General features: G+C 44.5%; 1 protein-coding gene across 4 annotated transcripts in view; it reads right to left on the minus strand.

The window, feature by feature from the left end:
- KCNK2 (potassium two pore domain channel subfamily K member 2) overlaps nt 1–19306 on the minus strand; it is a 225661-nt gene that overhangs the window by 129151 nt on the left and 77204 nt on the right. For 2 of the 4 annotated variants that reach the window (XM_027565603.1, XM_027565601.1), the window contains exons 1-2: nt 8466–8571; nt 4836–5146 (exon numbers count right to left, since the gene is read on the minus strand). In XM_027565603.1, coding sequence (XP_027421404.1) covers nt 4836–5146; nt 8466–8511 — 357 coding nt within the window. In that variant the 5' untranslated portion in view covers nt 8512–8571. Of the gene's footprint in view, nt 1–4835; nt 5147–8465; nt 8572–8601; nt 8840–19306 lie in introns of those variants that run through there. The other 2 variants (XM_027565605.1, XM_027565604.1) reach the window with 2 other exon arrangements.

Here is a 19306-nt window from a genome sequence, read left to right on the forward strand (position 1 = left end):
CAGTCCGTGGGATCAAGCAGAGCTGGACACGACTTGGCAACTGAACAACAACAGCAACCTGTAGCTCAGACGGTAAAGAATCTGCCTGCCACTCAGGAGACCCAGGTTTGACCCCTGGGTGAGAAGATCTCCAGGAGAAGAGAACGACAACCTACTCCAGTGTTCTTGCCTGAAGAATTTCATGGACAGATAAGCCTGGTAGGCTACAGTCCAAAGAGGAGGACTGAGTATCTATCACTTTCACTTTTTTTCACATATTGGAGAAGGCAATGGCACCCCACTCCAGTACTCTTGCCTGGAAAATCCCATGGATGGAGGAGCCTGGTAGGCTGCAGTCCATGGGGTCGCTAAGAGTTGGACACGACTGAGCGACTTCACTTTCACTTTTCACTTTCATGCATTGGAGAAGGAAATGGCAACCCACTCCAGTGTTCTTGCCTGGAGAATCCCAGGGACAGAGGAGCCCAGTGGGCTGCCATCTATGGGGTGGCACAGAGTTGGACACGACTGAAGTGACTTAAAAGCAATATAACTATGCCTCTACGGGCTTACAACATTCAAACAGGAGTAAACCAGGAAGTGTTGTCCAAAAAGAATATTAAAATACAGGTTATATATTCTCTATGTATATGGAGAGAAAGCTATGCTATTGAATATAAATCATTGCATATAGAGGACTATAATTTGATATTCATTACACTTTACTAAATAAAATGATAGAAAACTTTGCAGCAAACTTTAATGTTTATTACCTGTTTTTAGAGGCAGTAAATTTAAGAACAAAAAGCACAGGCTCTGGAGTCTGTCCATTTAGCTTTGAATAACAGTACAGTCTAACTTCTAGAAAATTAGCTCCTTCTGATTCAGTTTCACATAAGTTAAATATACATAATAAAGCACATTCCTCATAGAGTTGTTTAAGAGAATTAAAAGAGATAACACATATAAAGAGTTAGAACATTGCCTTGCACATAGAAATTACTCATTAAATTTTGGCTATTATTAATGTATTCATGACTCTTGAACTTTAAAGATGTTTTCATATATTTTTCTGTACTGACATCAAACTAACAAATGTAAAGAAAGTTGAAAAATCAAAGTTTTCAAAGTATTTCATCCCAGAAAAGATCTCTTTGTCTTGATATCTCTGCCGCCACCTCAATCTTGCCTTAGAGGGCCTGTGCCAAAAACAGCACTTAGATGGAACACACATGTTGGGAATCAAAAGAGAAGAAGAAGTTGCTCTCATGTGCCTTAAGGCTGCATTCCCCTATCTCCCCTTCCCGCCCTGCCCCCAAACGTAGGCTACCCTGTGACACAACCGCAGCATGGAATGAGGTTGCAATTGCCCACTCAGACGTGTAATTAATAGTAAAAAAAAAAAAAAAGGCAGAGACATCACTTTGCTGACAAAGGTCCATTTGGTCAAAGATACTGTTTTTCCAGTGGTCATGTATGGATGTGAGAGGTGGACCATAAAGAAGGCTGAGCCCCGAAGAAATGATGCTTTTGAACTGTGGTATTGGAGAAGACTCTTGAGAGTCCCTTGGACTGCAAGGAAATCCAACCAGTCCATCCTAAAGGAAATCAATCCTGAATATTCATTGGAAGGATTGATGCTGAAGCTGAAGTCCCAATACTTTGCCACTTGATGTAGAGCCGACTCATTGCAAAAGGCCCTGATGCTGGGAAAGATTGAGGGCAGGAGCAGAAGTGAGTGACAGGGGATGCGATGGTTGGATGGCATCACTGACTGAATGGACATGGCTTTGAGCAACCTCCGGGAGATAGTGAAGGTCAGGGAAGCCTGGCATGCTGCAGTTCATGGGGTGACAAAGAGTCAGACATGACTTAGTGACTGAACAATAACAACAAAGATTAGGTTAATGTAGGTAACCTAAGGTTAACTGAGGCGGGTCTTACTGTCTTACTATCCATTTCCTCCTCCTTGCCCACTCATCACAAAAAGAATCCAGAGTTCCTTCTCTATCAGCACGAGGCCTGAACTTCTAACATCACCTGATTCACCCTCAGCACTGAAAGCCATGAAAGAGTGCAGACTCGGAGGAATAAAACCAGATCTGAAGACCTGAACTTTGATCCTAGTGATACTGTCGGAGTGAGTCAGTGGGGCTTTCTCTGTGTTAGTTTCCTAATCTGTAGTGCTGCAATACTACTGCTAATATGACTCCTCATGAGGCTCTAAGGCAGGAGTAAAAGGGGAAACAAACGTGGGGAAAACACTTGGAAATTTATGAGAATCACACAAATGAAATGTAATTCTAATATATGATTCCTGGCTCATTCGCTTTCCTCCCTATTTAGACACTGATCTTGACCCTTGGAGCCATGCCATTACAAAGATTTCTCTGATAAGAAGAAGTTATATTCAAAGAGAGAAAAATAATTTATTTAAACCACAGGGTTAGAAAGGTGATGGCTATGACTATAAATAACAGGTAACCTCTGCATTTAAAAGTACTGACTAAGCACCAAAATCCTTAAGATTTTTTGAGAAGCAAAAATACTCAATCAGCAGTGAATATCAATAAGGCTAAAATGGATTGCCTGTGGATAGCAGAAAGAAATAAAAATTAGGTCATAGACTGAGCTCCATTTGTGTTTATTCCAAAAACAATGTAACATTTTCTTTTTCTGCCAAAGACAATGTCTCTGGAGAAGGTAAGAATGCAACTACCTGAAACAGATGCTTCCACCCAATTAAAGGATAAGCAGGGAAGGAAAAATCGCAACAGGAGCAAACAAACCTAACACTTCTTGAGCACCTCAATGCCTTACATAGAGTATCTCGTTACTCCTCACAGCAGCCTGTTTGATAGCTCTTCTTCCTTCATTCTAGATAGATTAAGAATTAGAGAGGAAAATTACTTGTTCAAGATAACACCTCTAGTAAAGTACTCAAATGGAGTTTAAAACATCTTGCTGAGAAGTCACTTCAGATGTGTCCGACTCTATGCGACCCCATAGATGGCAGCCCACCAGGCTCCCCCATCCCTGGGATTCTCCAGGCAAGAACACTGGAGGGGTTGCCATTTCCTTCTCCAATGCATGAAAGTGAAAAGTGAAAGTGAAGTCGCTCAGTCATGCCCAACCCTCAGCGACCCCATGGACTGTAGCCTACCAGGCTCCTCCCTCCATGGGATTTTCCAGGCAAGAGTACTGGAGTGGGGTGCCATTGCCGTCTCCTTAAAACATCTTATCCAATCCCAAAGTTTAGATTTTTATCACAACTTCATGTTCCCTCTGCCAAAATAACCAGGAACTCTTCTAAAACTCAAGGGAAGTGGGGATTCTTCAAAGATTTTTAGTACTGCTACGGATGATATGCACCAATCAAGAGTGAAGTGGAAATGATCTTATGCAGGAATAGGAAATGGGATGGTTGAATCAATATTATCTGGCAGGTACATTGTCAATACTGAAAATGGCGCCATCATCTACAAATAGTAGGGAATTCAGTATCTAGTGGCTAAAGAACCTTTCCAAAATTTAAGTCCAACAGATGAGATGCAGAAGTGCTGAATGTGGTAGATGAGGATAAGAGCATACTAGCTTTCATAGCTTTTAACAAAACTTGAATGAGAACTTGTGTGTGTATTCTATAAATAGGGGGATAAAAGACAGAAGTAACATTTGGGGATCCATGGCAAGAGGGAATATGAGAAGAAAGGCCGTAGAGCAAGAAACTGGGTAAAAAATCACTAATAATTTCTTCCCGCAATCAATTATCCCAGCTCACTCAAATGACATAAAAAACCAAACATAACATAAGGAAGAAACTGCTCAGTTGATGACTCACAGAATGGTTTTCAACCTCATTTGACTTAAAACTGGTAAGAAAAGTAGGCTCCATAGAAAAATGAATATATATATATATAATTAAAATGTGTTCAACTATCAGTCAGATCTCTCCTTGAAATAAAATTCTAGGGTTTTCATCTTGACCAAGATTCTTGGTTGGACCAATGTATTCTTTTAAACAAAAGAAATCTACAACAAAAATATAGCCATCTCCAAGGCATCTAACTGAAATTTTTACATCATTTTGGGATTAACATTTTTTTTGAAAAAAAAAAAAAAAGTTTTTCCATAAGGATACTACTCTGCCATTATAGAGTACATTAAAACTAAATTACTTTTTATTCAAAAACTCCATTTTTCTGTGTTAGTAGTAAATTGCTTTTAGTTGGGGTTTAGAGAAGCAATGATTAATCACTTCTGCACAGACACCTAAAAAGGCCAGTTACTGGAGTTATACTTTGGTTAGATTAAAGAAGTGAGCTATGGCTTGTTAACCATGAGGGGTACCCACCTGAAGCGGGTCACACCACAAACCCATCTTTTCTTCCCTATGACGGCCAGTGCCACAATTATTGCACTTTCCCCACCTCGTACTTTCCCTTCATTTGTCACAGCCAAGTTTCTCAGCCGGCAAGGGTCCTCTCAACTTGAGGGCCTCCAGCAGGGTGACCCCACGTGCACGGGTGTTCACTGGCAGTTCCAAGACAAGGCAAACAGAAAGAAGGGAGGTGACACAGGAAAGAAGCAGAGAAATACAAGGGCAGGAGGGGATGAGAAGGAGCAGCGAGCCGGAGAAATAAAGGAGAAGGTAAACGAGAAGGAGAAGAGACGACAAAGGCAGGAAAAGAGGGAGGCGGCACAATAACAAGAAAAAGAAACCAAAGCGGTCCAGGCTAAGGGGAAAAGTGGAAGAGGACCCCACGGGCACATGGACGGCCAAATGCTGAGTTACTGCCTCTTCTTACTTGTCTTCCCCACAGGGAAAACGGAGTAACAACTCCTGGGCGCCTTACCTGGATGAGTTCGTCCAGCTCGGTTGAATTGACACAGGCGTGTTGGGAAATAAACGTCTGCTTCTGGATCACGATGGTGGTCCGCTGGGAAATCTCGTGAGGCTGCTCCAAGGCTTTGAACACGGTGGCTCCGATGATGAGATAGAGGACGACCACCAGGAAAATCGTGGAGACCGTCTTCCATTTCATAACATTGATGGTCGTGTCACTCTCCACCCGGGAAGCTAGCACGGTGGGTTTGGTGGAGAAGGAGAGCCTGGGTTTGGAGTTCTGAGCAGCAGACTTAGGATCCAGCAAATCAGGGGCCGCCACTGCCAACAACAGAGAAGGGAGGTTAGAGGGGTCAGCAAAAGTGGTCTGGATTCCGCCTGCTATCCTGGTGAGAGCTCCAGAGCCTAAACCAGAAGTGTGCCCATGAGGTTGCATCCAGGACCATATACGAGGTTCAGGGAGAAGGGGGTGGGTCTCAGCTCTCTGCTGCTATTGGGGTTTCAAATAGGAGGAAAAAGCCAGGAGGTGGACCAAGAACCTTAAAAAAAATGAATAAAAGAAAGCCTGCAGTTTTCCTAATTAATTTAAAAATTTATACCTGTCCAACGTGCTAGTGAACACATTTGCAGAACTCCTAAGAGTTGATGGTGCTAAACTAGATATCTGAAAGCTCATAGAGAAGGCTAATGTATTATTCCTGTTCTCAATAACACTCTATATCACAAGCAAATTATCTAAAAATTCATTACAATAAAGGAGCTGTATTATAAGTGAATTTGCACTCCAGACATTGTTGCTCGAAGTAAAACATTAGTAATTATCTGGTAAAACGTGATAGCAAATAAGCCACTCAATAGCTCTATCATTTCTTTTTGCCCGCGTCCAAGGTGGGCTCATGATTAAGTATTCTCTGTATTTTGTTATTCAATCTCTGATATCTTGAAAAAAGAAAAACAAAAGTATTGTCACCCATTCTGGCTCAGTCACAGGTGAAGCCAAGAGATGACATGTTCTTTCCATTTTAACAGTGAACATTATCAAGGAAAAAAAAATGAAAACCTTGTCTCACACCTTAGACCTCCATGCTCTGTATAAAGCTAATTGCTCCATTAGAGTGGATTTATGCGTTCTCTTACAAATTCCCATATACTCTGAGGTGACTCTAAATCCATTTATTATTTATCTCAGCTGTTCCAAAATATCATTAATGGATTTACTTTTAGAAAATTCAAGAGATACTAGACTTCAACTTGCTAAACGGAAAATAAGCCATTTACTACAGAGTATTTGACTGGAAAGGTAACGCTGAACCAAAAGGGGTAACAGAATGGCTGAAAGAGGGGACACTTCAAAATATCCTTAACTCGGACAGAATAATTGATTCACCATCCATAATTCTTACAAATATAAGTAAAATTACTTTGTTGTTGTTTAGTTGCTAAGTCATGTATGACTTTTTTCAACCCCATGGCCGGTCAGGCCCCTCTGTCCATGGGATTTCCCAGGCAAGAATACTGGAATTTCCTTCTCCAGAGGATCTTCCCAACCCAGGGATTGAATCCACGTCTCTTACATTGGCAGGTGGATTCTTTACTGCCGAGCCATGAGGGAAGCCCAAAATTACTTTGGTGTTTAATAAAATTATAACCTAATCTGAATAACACTTTTCAGGTAAGTACATAAGAAATACCTATGTAATTGCACCCAAACATCATACAGGTACCTGAAATTACTTGAAAATAAGAAGGGAATAAGGAGTGTCATCACCGACTCGGTGGACATGAGTTTGAGTGAACTCCAGGAGTTGGTGATGGACAGGGAGGCCTGGTGTGCTGCAATTCATGGAGTCGCAAAGAGTCGGACACGACTGAGAGACTGAACTGAACTGAACTGAAGGAGTGTCAATTTTCACATGACTACATACTCTGCCCTCTTGTCTACCACTGTGAGTTAAATGTAGGACTGCCACAGTTGGAGTTCATAAAATAAATCATCTGTTGCCCATCAGAAAGAAGCTTTGCAAACAAAGCTATGTGAAGCACCAGACCTAAGTAAGGAGTGTTGTGTAATGATGGCAGGTAACAGAGTGCTCCTCAATCAGCATAACTCTGAATGATTCTGACTTTGAAGGGAAGTCAGCCCCCTGATGAAGTAACTGTAGCCTGGGCTCCAAGTGGGGATTCCACATAAGTACAGGTCATTTCAGCAGTTTCAAATGGTTCAACCTGCTACGCACAGATATGTACACATTTTCCTCCTGATACAGTCACCTGCTTCAAATAAAACCACAAATTAGCAGACACCTTTTAACACGTGATATTCATAAAGGAAACTTCATCTCAAATAAGCACTGGAAATGTGTTTCATGGCTACAGTCCATGGGGTCTGGACTGTAGACCACAGAGTCCAACACGACTGATCAACTAAGCACGGCACAGCACGTGTTCAAGGCTTTAATTTTTTGAAACATTTTAATAGAAATGTTGATAACAGCTGAAATTACTGTCATCTGCTGTCTAGCCACCTCACCCCACCTCCAAGCTGCTTAGTGAGTCTCAGTGAAAAATAAAGGTCATCATCTAAAATTAAGCCATCTTTGGAACAAAAATAACAGAAAATCACTCAGAAACTCCACATTATCTCTCTGAAGGAAGCTGTCCAAGCCTTTCCTCCCCAGTTCTCTGTGCTCTCTTCTCATCTTTCTGATTTTTCCCATCACTGATTTCTTGTCTGCAGCACTGGAAAACACCAAGACCGTTTACCTTGATGCTCCCAAATCCCAACCCTAAATTGCAACGCCAAACTAAGATATTATATGATTAGGGGGAAAAGGAAGAGATTTTTTTTTTTTTTAAAGACTGTGTGTGTACTGTGTGTATTATTAAGCTAAAACATTTCCTGGTGTATTTTAATTCTTTTAAGTTATTGCTTTTTCTTTTTAATTAGCAGAAATATATATAATGCACATTTGGCAGACAGAATGGGCAGAACCTGGTGAAACACCAAAATAAAAAAAAACAGTCTTTCTGCACGAATATGGGGAACCCTCTGGGTTTCCATCTCCATGTCGTTTGATGTATGATCATGAAGAGAAGCTCCTTAGAATAAAGAATCAAAGATTCACCCCTTCCACACACTCTGGGCACCATCACGCCCTCCCTTCTCTGCCTGCAGCACCTCACAGCCTCCGCTTAATCCTAGCCTCTCATCCGCACCCACGTCTGTCTTCTTCGCTCCTGGCCACAACTGACGACTCAATTCCAGGAGAAATGGGCTTTTTTCAGCACCACTGCCTATGCCACCGCGCTGTGGGCAACAAGTGTGACCAGGGTCACCCGTCGGGCGACTCCCAAGAGCTGACCCTCCTCCTTCGGAAACTCCCCTAAGTGTCCCAAACCTATACCCAAGACAGATGCAAAACGCCCAGGCACCCGCGGGAGAGTGGGGAGAAGCAGCCAGGAGTCGATCTGGGGATAGATTTGCCTCCAACCCCAGACTGGGATCCAACACCTTGGACGGGAAACGAAAGGTGGAAAACGTCCGCGTGCTGCCAGCGGGGCTTTTGCAACCCTCCCGGGACTGGCTGGGACGGAAAACGCGCGGCGGGAGATGGGGAGGGGGGGTACCCGGGGGTCTCACCTCCTGCTCTATAGCCGGCTCTCTCCCGCGAGGCGCTGGGAAGCATGAGGCATGCAGCATTCACAATTTTTTTTTTTTTTTTTTTTTGAAAAAGACGGACTTGAAGCTTTTACAAACAACACGCCATTGTACTCACTTCTTATTCAGAGACGGGCTGCGCGCTCCGAGCTGCACAGGCAGGCATTTTTTTTCCCCCGGCTTTGTTTTACAAGGTGGGGAGAGCCAGGGCTGGACGCGGGGAGGGAGGAGGGGAGCGTGAGAAGACACGGAATCGCGGGAAGGAGGGGACACCCGCGGGCCGGGCAGAGGGCGAGGCCGAGGCCAAGTTGGGCTGGGGCGCCGCCGCCCCCGCGCGCGCCTGCGGCCGGGCCCGGGTCACCCGGAGAGCGCGGGCGACCCGGGTCCCGCGCCGGCCCGCAGCCGCCGCCGCCGCCGCGCGCTCCGCCCCGGGCTGCGCGCTGGCCCGGCCCCGGCGCGGCGCGGCGCGGGGGCGGTGGGTGCAGCCCGAGCGGCCGTGCGCCCCGGCGTCTTTGTGCGCGAGCCTCGTTCAGCCCCTCTTCGCATGTCTTTGTGCGTCTCCCCGGCAGAGCCCTCGGCGCCCCGGGGGCGAAGGTGGGGGTGGCACGGTCTGGGAGCGCCTGGCGCCCTCCAGCTCGCAGCTCGGCCGGCCACCGCCGCTCTCCCTGCCAGGCTCGCTCCTTTCCCTCCTTTCGGAACTCCCTCCCCCTGGGCTCCCCGCCCCCCGCTTCCCCGTCCGTCTCACCGCCTGGGCTCGCCTCCCCGCCAGCCCTGCGAGCCCAACCCTCGCCTCGTCTCCCCTGGCTCTTCCGAGGCCCCCTCAATCCGCGTCCCTGCCTGCGGGCCCAGCCCTTGGGTTCACCTGCTGCCTCTTCTCCTCTCGGACCGGTCCGCTAACCCTGCCCCCTCTCTACATCCTCACTCACGCTCTCGGGTACCCGGCTCCAACCTGTCTCCTTCCAGGTCGGGTTGCAAGGTGTGGGACCGAGCTTTGGGGAGCGGGGTCCTGGACTCCCGCACGTGGGCATCCTCCCCTCCCTCCCCCACTAGGGCTGTACAGAAACGTACCCCCTGAGATCCCTGGAGCGGGGGCAGTAATAAGGATGCTGATTTCTTCCAGCCCGCGCCTGGGGAAGGTTTATCAAGCCCCAGCGACCTCCACCCACCATCTTCCAGGGTGCTGGACCTGGGCAACTAGCTTTTGTCAGCACAACGTTGATCGAATGGGGGAAGGCACCGGGAGCCAGGATGAAGACATTTAGGGATGCAAAGGAAATGAAAGAAAAATCCATTTGGTTCTCAGGGCAAAACCTCTTTGGCTGGGCACAGAGGTAGCGAATGTGGTCGGTGGGGACCCCCGGACCTCAGTCTGAACTCGGTGCTCGGCGCGCACCTCCGCATTCGGATCCCAGCTTGTCAGGAACCTAGACGCCTCCCAGACTGGCACACCGCCGCGCTGGGGCAGCTGGACTCTCGGCAATCGGGGCGGGGGCGGGAACCGAACCCTCACGAGAGCGGGCAGAAAGTGGGCAGAGGCCCGGCTGCAGCTGTGATGGACGAGTCTTCTCGCCGCACACAGGCTGTAACGGAACTTCAGCCGGTTTGTAAACTCTTTCCTCCTTCCCACTTGCGCAGCGGGAATCCCCTGCTGACCTCCGCCCTCCCACCTCCAGCGCTGTGAGAGAGTTTATCTTCCAGAACCGCTGCTCGGTCAGATTGGAGCATCTCCCCAGGGACCAGAAGCTATAGACGTGAAGGAGAGAAGGTAAAGCTGAAAGGCTCTGGATTGAAAAAAGAACGCTATATGCGAGGCTGTGGCCGTCAACGATTTGAAATGCCAAATTACTTTTTAAATTTCAGAATAGACTCAGCCGGCTGTCTCCTTTCTCCTATTAAAAATATTTCCCTTATTAGGAATTCCTTCCTGCTGGAATTGAAACGGTGTTCTCGACTTCTGCTCTCAATAATAAAATAATCGGATGTCCTTTGTAAAATGTGAATCTGATCCTCTCACTCGCCAACGTAAAACCCTTTCAGACTCGCTTGGTCCCACGTAAGGAGCTTCCTGGTCTGGCTTCTTTTTCTCCTTCCTGGCCTCTGTGCATATTGTCACCTTCCCTCACACACCTTCCCCAGTCCTCTCCCCAACTTTACATGACTAAGATCCTGCATCAGTATGGTTCTCCAGAGAAACAGAATAAATAAGATGTGTGTGTGTGTGTGTGTGTGTGTGTGTGTGTGTGTGTGTGTGTCTGTGAATTTTATTTTGGCACACACAACTATGGGGGCTGCCAGGTCCATGTGAAATCTCTAGGATAATTCTGGAAAATCAGGCAAGAGTTGATGCTTCGGTCTTGAATTTCCTCTTTTCTGGAAAACCTTAGTTGTGCCCTACCCACACCGTCAAGGGTAATCTTTCCTTAAAGTCTACTGATTGTAGATGTTAACCATATCTACAACATACCTCCACAGCAACACCCAGGCAAGTATTTGATGAAATAGCTGGGTGATATAGCCTAGCCAGGGGGTTCCCTGGTAGGTCAATCTGTAAAGAATTCACCTGCAATGCAGGAGACTGCCTGCAATGCAGGACACCCAGGTTCTATCCCTGGGTGGGAAAGATACCCCAGAGGAGGAAATGGCAACTCACTCCAGTATTGTTGCCTGGAGAATCCCATGGACAGAGAAGCCTAACAGTCCATGATGTCCCAAGAGTCAGAAACATGATTTAGCGGCTAAACCACCACCACCATGGCCTAGCCAAGTTGACACATCAAACTAACCGTCACAGGTATTATTCTCCAGATCACCCAGCTGTTGAAGCTTCTCCTGAATCCTAGTCTGGTGTCTCACTTCTGCTTCTGTTTGTGCACCTGTCACACTGTGTTGTGCTGCTTTAACCAGACTGTAAACTCAGTTCAATAAGCTCAGTTCCTTAACCAGACTGTAAGGTCAGTTGAATATTCATTGGAAGGACCGGTGCTGAAACTCCAATACATTGGCCACGTTATGCTAAGAACTGACTCATTGGAAAAGACCCTGATGCTGGGAAAGATTGAAGGTGGGAGGAGAAGGGGACGACAGAGGATGAGATGGTTGGATGGCATCACTGACTCAATGGACATGAGTTTGAGCAAGCTTCGGGAGTTGGTGATGGACAGGGAAGCCTGGCACGCTGCAGTCCATGGGGTCACAAAGAGTCGGACATGATTCAATGATTGAACTGATTGAAGTTCAGTTAGGGTATAAACCATGGCTCTATGTTCCCCATAGTATCAACAGTAACCAGTGACTACAGATAAATAGATGTTTGATAAACATACGAATGAAAGTGTGATTGCAGACATCATTTACCTGACCTCCTTCTAGGTTTTGGGGACTAGGTATCTTACATTTATGGAAAATGAAATGAATTCACTTCAGAATCATTTTCTACCCTATTATAGGCTTCTTGTTCTCCTAGTAAAATGATCCTAAACACTTTGCATATCCTTTTTTTTTTTTTAACTTTTCCCCTTTTAATTAACAACTTGATGGTTCTTTTCTGTTGCATTTGGGTCTTTTGCAAATTTAGCCACACCTTGCCAAGCACTAGTCCTCTGTCCAGTCGGCTCATGCTTACTAAAGTGGGAGATTAACTCAGAGTTTAAATCTGCCTGTGGGGACTTCACTGGTGGTCCAGTGGTGAAGAATCCACCTTGCAATGCAAGAGAAGCAGTTCAATCCCTGGTGAGGGAACTAAGAGCCCACATGCTGTGGAGCAACTAAGCCCAGGTACTGCACTGCAGCTACTGAGCCCATGCACTCTGGGGTCTGTGGACTACAGCTAGAGAGTCCATGTGCCGTAACAAAAGACTGAATAATGTAGTGAAGATCCCACCTGCTGCAACTAAGACCAGATGATGCCAAATAAGTAAATAAATATTTTAAATAATAAAAATAAATAAATTTGCCTATGTAGTGCCGCCCTTACTCATGGGATGTAAGACTCACCACCAGTCCCAAATGTTGATTGGCCATTTTCCCTTCTCTCAAGTCATGTGCTGCAGTGGTCTTTCAGGTCCCCTTTGCATATCCTCCACACACATACACACACGCACACACACACACACACACACACACACACTTACACACACACACATATATATAGGGCTGGGGGTAGGGGGCCACAGATTTAACTTACAGAAAGATTAAATTAAAATTTTAAAAACAAACAAAATTTCAAACTTTGACATTAGTAGGAATCATTCCAACAAGCTAGCCTTACCTCACAAATAATTCAAAAGAACCAAGAAACTTGTCTCCACACTGACTCTAGCCCCACACAGTCCCTCAGTTAAAGCCTCCTACTTCTTTAAGAGCTTTCTTGTGCTTACTCACCATGTTTGAGATAAAAGGAAAAAAGGGGAATAGACCAGCTTGTGTATCATTGCAACTCGAGAAACAAGGAAATGAGATGGTTTATCCTGTTTAATTTTACGTCTGCATTTCAGGGCATATAAATCCCATCAAAGGTGGTTTAGAAAGACTAGACGGACTCTATTTCTTTCATGCTCCCAGACCCAGGCTACTCAACACCTGCTAACTTTATTTTACTAGGTGGGAAACCCTGAAATACATAATAAAAATTCTGCACCCCAAATTCCATACCCTCCTTATTCCAGTGCTTTCAGATTCTGTTGTGCTCAACCAGCAGCAAGAAATCTACACTACTTCACTTTCACGTTTAATTTCCTTTTTGACCTTGCCCTACTCAAAGATAAAACAAAAAGCAAAACAAACATGCCACTGACTTTTCCATAGTTCCATTCAGACCTGGAATTTTCCAATCAAGGTCACTCCTGTAAGTATCCTAACTCTGCCACTTGTGAACAATGTGAATTTGAGGGAGTCCTTCTCTCTCTCTGACCATCAGTTCCCTCATCCACAAAATAAGAATACTACACTGAACTTGCAAGAGATTGTTGTAAGAACTAAACACATATATATGTTTAACATTACAGGTCCTCAAAAAAATTTCATTCTCTCTTGTGCTTGACCTAACCCAATGAATCGGGGGCTCCCGGCCGAACAAGACCACCAACAAATCTCAACTCTGTAATAAATCTCGTCATCTATTTAATCCTTTGGAGAACACAGTTGCACAGGTCTAAGATGAGGGAAATGCATTATGTTTATCAAATATCTATTGAGTACCTACAAGGAACCAAACAGAAGCTCTGTGGCTAGATCAAGGCTACTGCTTTCATTAGCTTATGGTCTGGAGGGGGAAGGTGCCAAATAAACCTAGAATGAAAATTCTGATAAGCGCAATAAATAGAAGGTAGGGAGTACAATGAGCGTACCTAACGCTGGACGGCCCAGGAAGGCCTGTAAAAAGTGACATCACAATTGGGCCCTGATGGTGAGCAAGGGCAGAGAAGGGGAGACATAATGCAAGGAAAGAGCTTCCTCAGCAGAAGGTGAAGCTTGTGGCCCTTCCTTGTGGCGGGAAGAAGCTTGGAGAATGTGGGGAGCTCAGAGAGGAAGACTGGCGGCAGACAGCGGTCAAGCTAAAGAGGCAGGCAGAGACCAGGTCATAACGCCTTGGATTTTAATTACTGGAACTGATGAATTTTCATCTAACTTCATCAGATGGCATTTGAAAGAAATCACTCTGGTTGCTACACGGGGAATAGACAGAAGATGGACAAAAATGGAAACATGTACCCAGGGAGTTAGATGCTCTTGCTTAGTCCAGATGAGAACTTCGTGGTGACTTGGATGGGAGTGGAAGAGAGGATAAGAGAGGTGGCATCGGTAGATCAACTGGACCCTGTGATCCCCAGCATGTGGGGAGAAAACGCTGGGGGAGAGCGTGGCCATTATCCAAGAGATTCTAGTTCATGCAAACTCAGAGGAGTCGACACGTATAGGCAGTACTTCCATGAAATGCCTGCCTGATATGGTCCCTCCAGGGCCACTTACCTTCCCTGCTAACGGCTGTTATGTTTCTTGTGGGACTCACCCCGATTGAAGGTGCTGTGTGTGTCCTGGGCCTCAGTAACATAATCCCGATTCCTTGGTCTTTCAGTTGGTTCAGGCACAGGCCTATAGCCCACTCAGTCAATGGAACCTATGCCAGGATTTCCAAGGAAAGAGACTTTCCTGCTATACCTCTCACCTTGAACCTGAAGGTTTGGGAAACTATTATGCCAGCAAGAGAAGAGAAGTTACCCAAGAATGAAGCCAGTAAAGATCAGATAAAACCAAAATGACCAGGTCCTGGTGACAACATTTGATCAGTTCCCTGTATCAAACTACACCATAAGCCACACACGTTTTCTTTTTGTATGAGCCAGTTGGTCTTGAGATTTCTGATACTAGAAAGCCCTAATCAAAACATTATAAAGCAAGGAACTGGAGGAAGAGAGAAATAATTTACCTGTATGGGGATGTCTAAGTTGACCCCCAATGATTCCTGCCTGCTGGTATTCATGCCTTGCACTAAACCCATCCCCCTCAAATGTGGGCTACCAATGAACAAAATGCAGTGTAACCAATGGGATGTCTCTTCCCAGGTTAGGTTATAAAAAGACTGTGGCTTCCCACCTGTGCGTGCCCTCTTACCCTTGGGTAAGGGTGTTGGATCTTTCCTTCTGGTGGCAGCCAGCTTCCATGTCATAAGGGAGAGGAGAGGCGTGGGTGAACCTGAAAGTGAGTCTCCTATGCTCTTCTAACAGCCACGTAAGTGAGCTTGGAGGCTGATCCCTCTCCCTTCGAGTCAGGAGATCGCCATAGTCATAGATAAGACCTCTTGAGAGTACAGCCTCTGGAGAGACCCTCAATCACAACTACTCAAGTAAGTTCCTTCCAAATTCTTAAGCCTCAAAAACTGTGAGATCACCTAGGGGAAAAATAGGCAGAACACTCTTTGACATAAATTACAGCAGTACTTTTTTGGGGGGAGGATCCATCTCCTAGATTAATGGAAATGAAAACCAAAATAAACAAATGATGAAACTTAAAAAGCTTTTGCATAACAAAAGAAGCCATAAATAAAATGAGCAGACAACCTACAGAATGGGAGAAAATATTTGCAAAATTAGATGACCAACAAGGGATTAATTTCCAAAATACACAAACAGCACATATATACATACACATAAGCATATTAATCTATATCAATATATAACAATTATTTTGCTGTATACCTGAAACTAATACAACACTGTACATCAATTATACTTCAATTGAAAACATTAAAAAACAAAACAAAACTATGAGACCATAAATGTTTCTTTGTTTTCAGGTGCTAAGTTTTGGGATAATTCTCCATGCAGCAACAGATAGTAATACAACCCCTAAGAGTTAAATTCCAAGTAAGCTGTGAAGTATCAGTCAGACCTGAGTCGTGCAAGTTACTTTAAGAAGGCAATTCCTCAAAAGCCAAAGTGAGGCTTCCCTGGTGGCTCAGTTGATAAAGAATCCATCTGCCAATGCAGGAGACATGAGTTCAATCCCTAATCCAGGAAGATCCCACATGCTCAGAGCAATTAAGCCCATGCACCACAACTATTGAACCTGTGTCTAGGGACCAGAAGCCGCAACTATTGAAACCTACCCCCCCCAGAGCCTGTGCTCTGCAGCAAGAGAAGCCACTGCAATGAGAAGCCAGCACATCCCAGCTAGAGAGCCACCCCCTCTCACCACAACTAGAGAAAAGCCCGGGGAGCAAGGAAGACCCAGCACAACCATAAATAAATAACAAATTTTAAAAAACGCCAAAATGTATTGATTTTGAAATATTCATAAGCCTAAAATTCAAATATGTTGATCAGAAGGGAAGTTGGACATTATTAGGAGAAGAGCAAAGAAAGCAAAGAGGTAGATGTGGGCAGTGCCCATACATGCATTGTCTCGAGCAGTAGGTCTCAGGCTGGAGTGAACGTCAGAATCGCCTGGAGTGCGTCTAAAACACAGATTGCTGAGCATGGCCCCTGAGTTTCCGGTGTCTTTTGTGTGTGGGGAGGGTGTGTTGAGAATTGGCACGAATAACAAGTTCCCAGGTGATGCCGACACTGCTAGTCCAGGGAGCATGCTAAGAGAATCCTGGAGGAAAAGCAGGATTTGGGTTCACTCTACTGGCACTCACCATCACAGAGGCGGTTTCTGCAGTGGTAAGAAATTGGGCGAGATGACAACTCAGGCCCTCTGCCCGTGGTTGGCGAATCACGCCGGGCACTGGCACATATCACCATTCACTCTCACTGTTAAGCACCTCTGTGTATCAGAAGAGGCTTCCCTGGTGGCTCAGCGGTAAAGAATCTGTCTGCAATGCAGGAGACCAGGGTTCGATCCCTGGGTCAGGAAGAACTCCTGGAGGACAACAGCAATCCACTCCAGTATTCTTGCCTGGAGAATCCCACGAACAGAAGAGCCTGGCAGGCTACAGTCCTTGGGGTTGCAGAGAGCTGGACATGACTGAAGTGACTGAGCACGCATGCACATGTATCAGAAAGGCATTTTTCTAATACTTGGGGACATACTGTAGGAAAAAAGACACACCAAATCTCTCTAATCATGGAGTCAAAATAAGGAAAGAATCACACCAGTGAAACCCTGTCTGTGTCTATTGGGAAAATATCATCAAGTTACTGAGGGGGTTTCAGATTAAAGTACCTCACCCTAAAAAATGAAAAAAAAAAAGTCATTTTTTTCATTAAATTTTGCAAAATTTATCAAGAGGTTCATTTTGCAAAAATTAAAGTCACTCTAAAATATATGACACTCAGCAATATTTTTAATGGCTTTATATATTTGCTTACTTTAAACACCTATACACAAAAATATGAAGAATGATAAGATTTTAAAATGTAAACAAGACTGTCTCTTATAATGGCAATTCTTAGTCCCATGCGATTTCTTTTCAGTTTTGAAAATTTATGTAAGTCAAAACACCCAACTTTTGCATATAAAATCAGCTCTTTAAACAGTAAGTACATTTAAGTGTTACTCATAAAAATAAGTTAACATTCATATATAACTTTGCTCGAAAGAAAATAAGGTCTTGATTAAGGGTATTGTAAAGAAATCCTTATCATAATGGTACTCTGTTATAAGATTCAATTCTGAAAACATTAGAATTTACTTAGTTTACAAAGAGGAAATTCTACTTCAAATTTTCTTTCTCCTTTCAAAGCTGAGTATCATAAACTATCACCAGGAAATAAACATTTCAGTGATATGTATCTAGACTAACAATGGATTCATTTTAAAATAATTTTTAAAGTCTGTCAACATTAGGCAAACTAATTATATCAAATGTGGTGCTTTTTATTAAAATCAGCCATAAATTCAGAGAGAACTAAACTTAAATTTTTTTCTTGATGGCTTTCATTTCCTAATGAATTTTCAGCACATCCAGTACTGTATTTAAAACTTGTATTGGTTATGAAAATTTGCCAATCCAGCATTATGTCTTCACCTGAGAGCACAAATTCTGACAACAATGAAGAACAAATCAATTTTTTTGCGTGACGAACAAATCAATTCAATTTATCTTCTAAAATTGAGTCACAAGATAGAAAGGCAATAGAAAAGCAAATAGAGACTGTGAGGTTTGAACTCTTTTAAAGATATTTGTTAATGTGTTCAATAACCAGAGATCTTAATGTCACCATTAAGATCACTATTAATGTCATCGTTAAGGGAAAGTCACTCAGTTGTGTCTGACTCTTTGCAACTCCATGGATTATACAGTCCATGGAATTCTCCAGGCCAGAATACTGGAGTAGGTAGCCTTTCCCTTCTCCAAAGGATCTTCCCACCCAAGGATTGAACCCAGGTCTCCTGCGTTGCAGGTGGATTCTTTACCAGCTGAGCCACAAGGGAAGCCCAAGAATCCCAGAGTGGGTAGCCTATCCCTTCTCCAGGAGATCTTCCCAGCCCAGGGATAGAACCCAGGTTTCCCATATTGCAGGCAGATTCTTTACCAGCTGAGGTACAAGGGAAGCCCAATGTCATCATACAAGCATAGAATCTAACTTTCCCTCCTATGTTTCTGTGTCTATGATTAAATAAGCACATACAAGTCTTGCTCAAGGCCTTCTACTAAGTTTATGGAAGAATTGAGATTAAAAACCTAAGCATCACCCAAGGCATGTTTGTTCTATAAGAAAGAAGAAAGCAGCTTTTTCTTGAATTTTTAAAATTGTTAAGCTGATTGTGTGATCTCTCCAAATTCTGCAAAGTGAACCAAGCAAGAAGACTGCCTCCCCCACCGCCACCTGTCCCCGGGACCTTCACCAGCGGCCTCATCTCCACTAACCTCTGATCCATCCTCCACAGTGTGGCCAGAGGAGGCTTTTAGAGATAAAATCCAGTTAAGCTGAAGCCCTGAAGTATACACTAACCTTCCATTGCCTTCACCATAGAGACTAATAGTCTAGGGGCATTCTCAGGGCCTTGAAAGTCTTTACCCTGTGAATAATCATAGTTACAACAAGAACAACAGGACTTATAACAAGAGGTAACATCTAACAGAGCATGTGTGTTGGCCATTCTTTTAAGACCCTTTCATTTACTTCTTCATTTAATCCTCCTAACAACCAATGAGATAAAAGTGAAAGTGAAATCGCTCAGTTGGGTCCGACTCTTTGTGACCCTGTGGACTGTAGCCCACCAGGCTCCTCCATCCATGGGATTCTCCAGGCAAGAATACTGGAGTGGGGTGCCATTTCCTTCTCCAGGGGATCTTCCCAACTCAGGGATCGAACCCAGGCCTCCCGCATTGCAGGCAGATACTTTAACCTCTGAGCTACTGCTGTTATTATCCTCAGAGG

Source organism: Bos indicus x Bos taurus, chromosome 16, assembly GCF_003369695.1.
Source record: "Bos indicus x Bos taurus breed Angus x Brahman F1 hybrid chromosome 16, Bos_hybrid_MaternalHap_v2.0, whole genome shotgun sequence".
Lineage (NCBI taxonomy): Eukaryota > Metazoa > Chordata > Mammalia > Artiodactyla > Bovidae > Bos > Bos indicus x Bos taurus.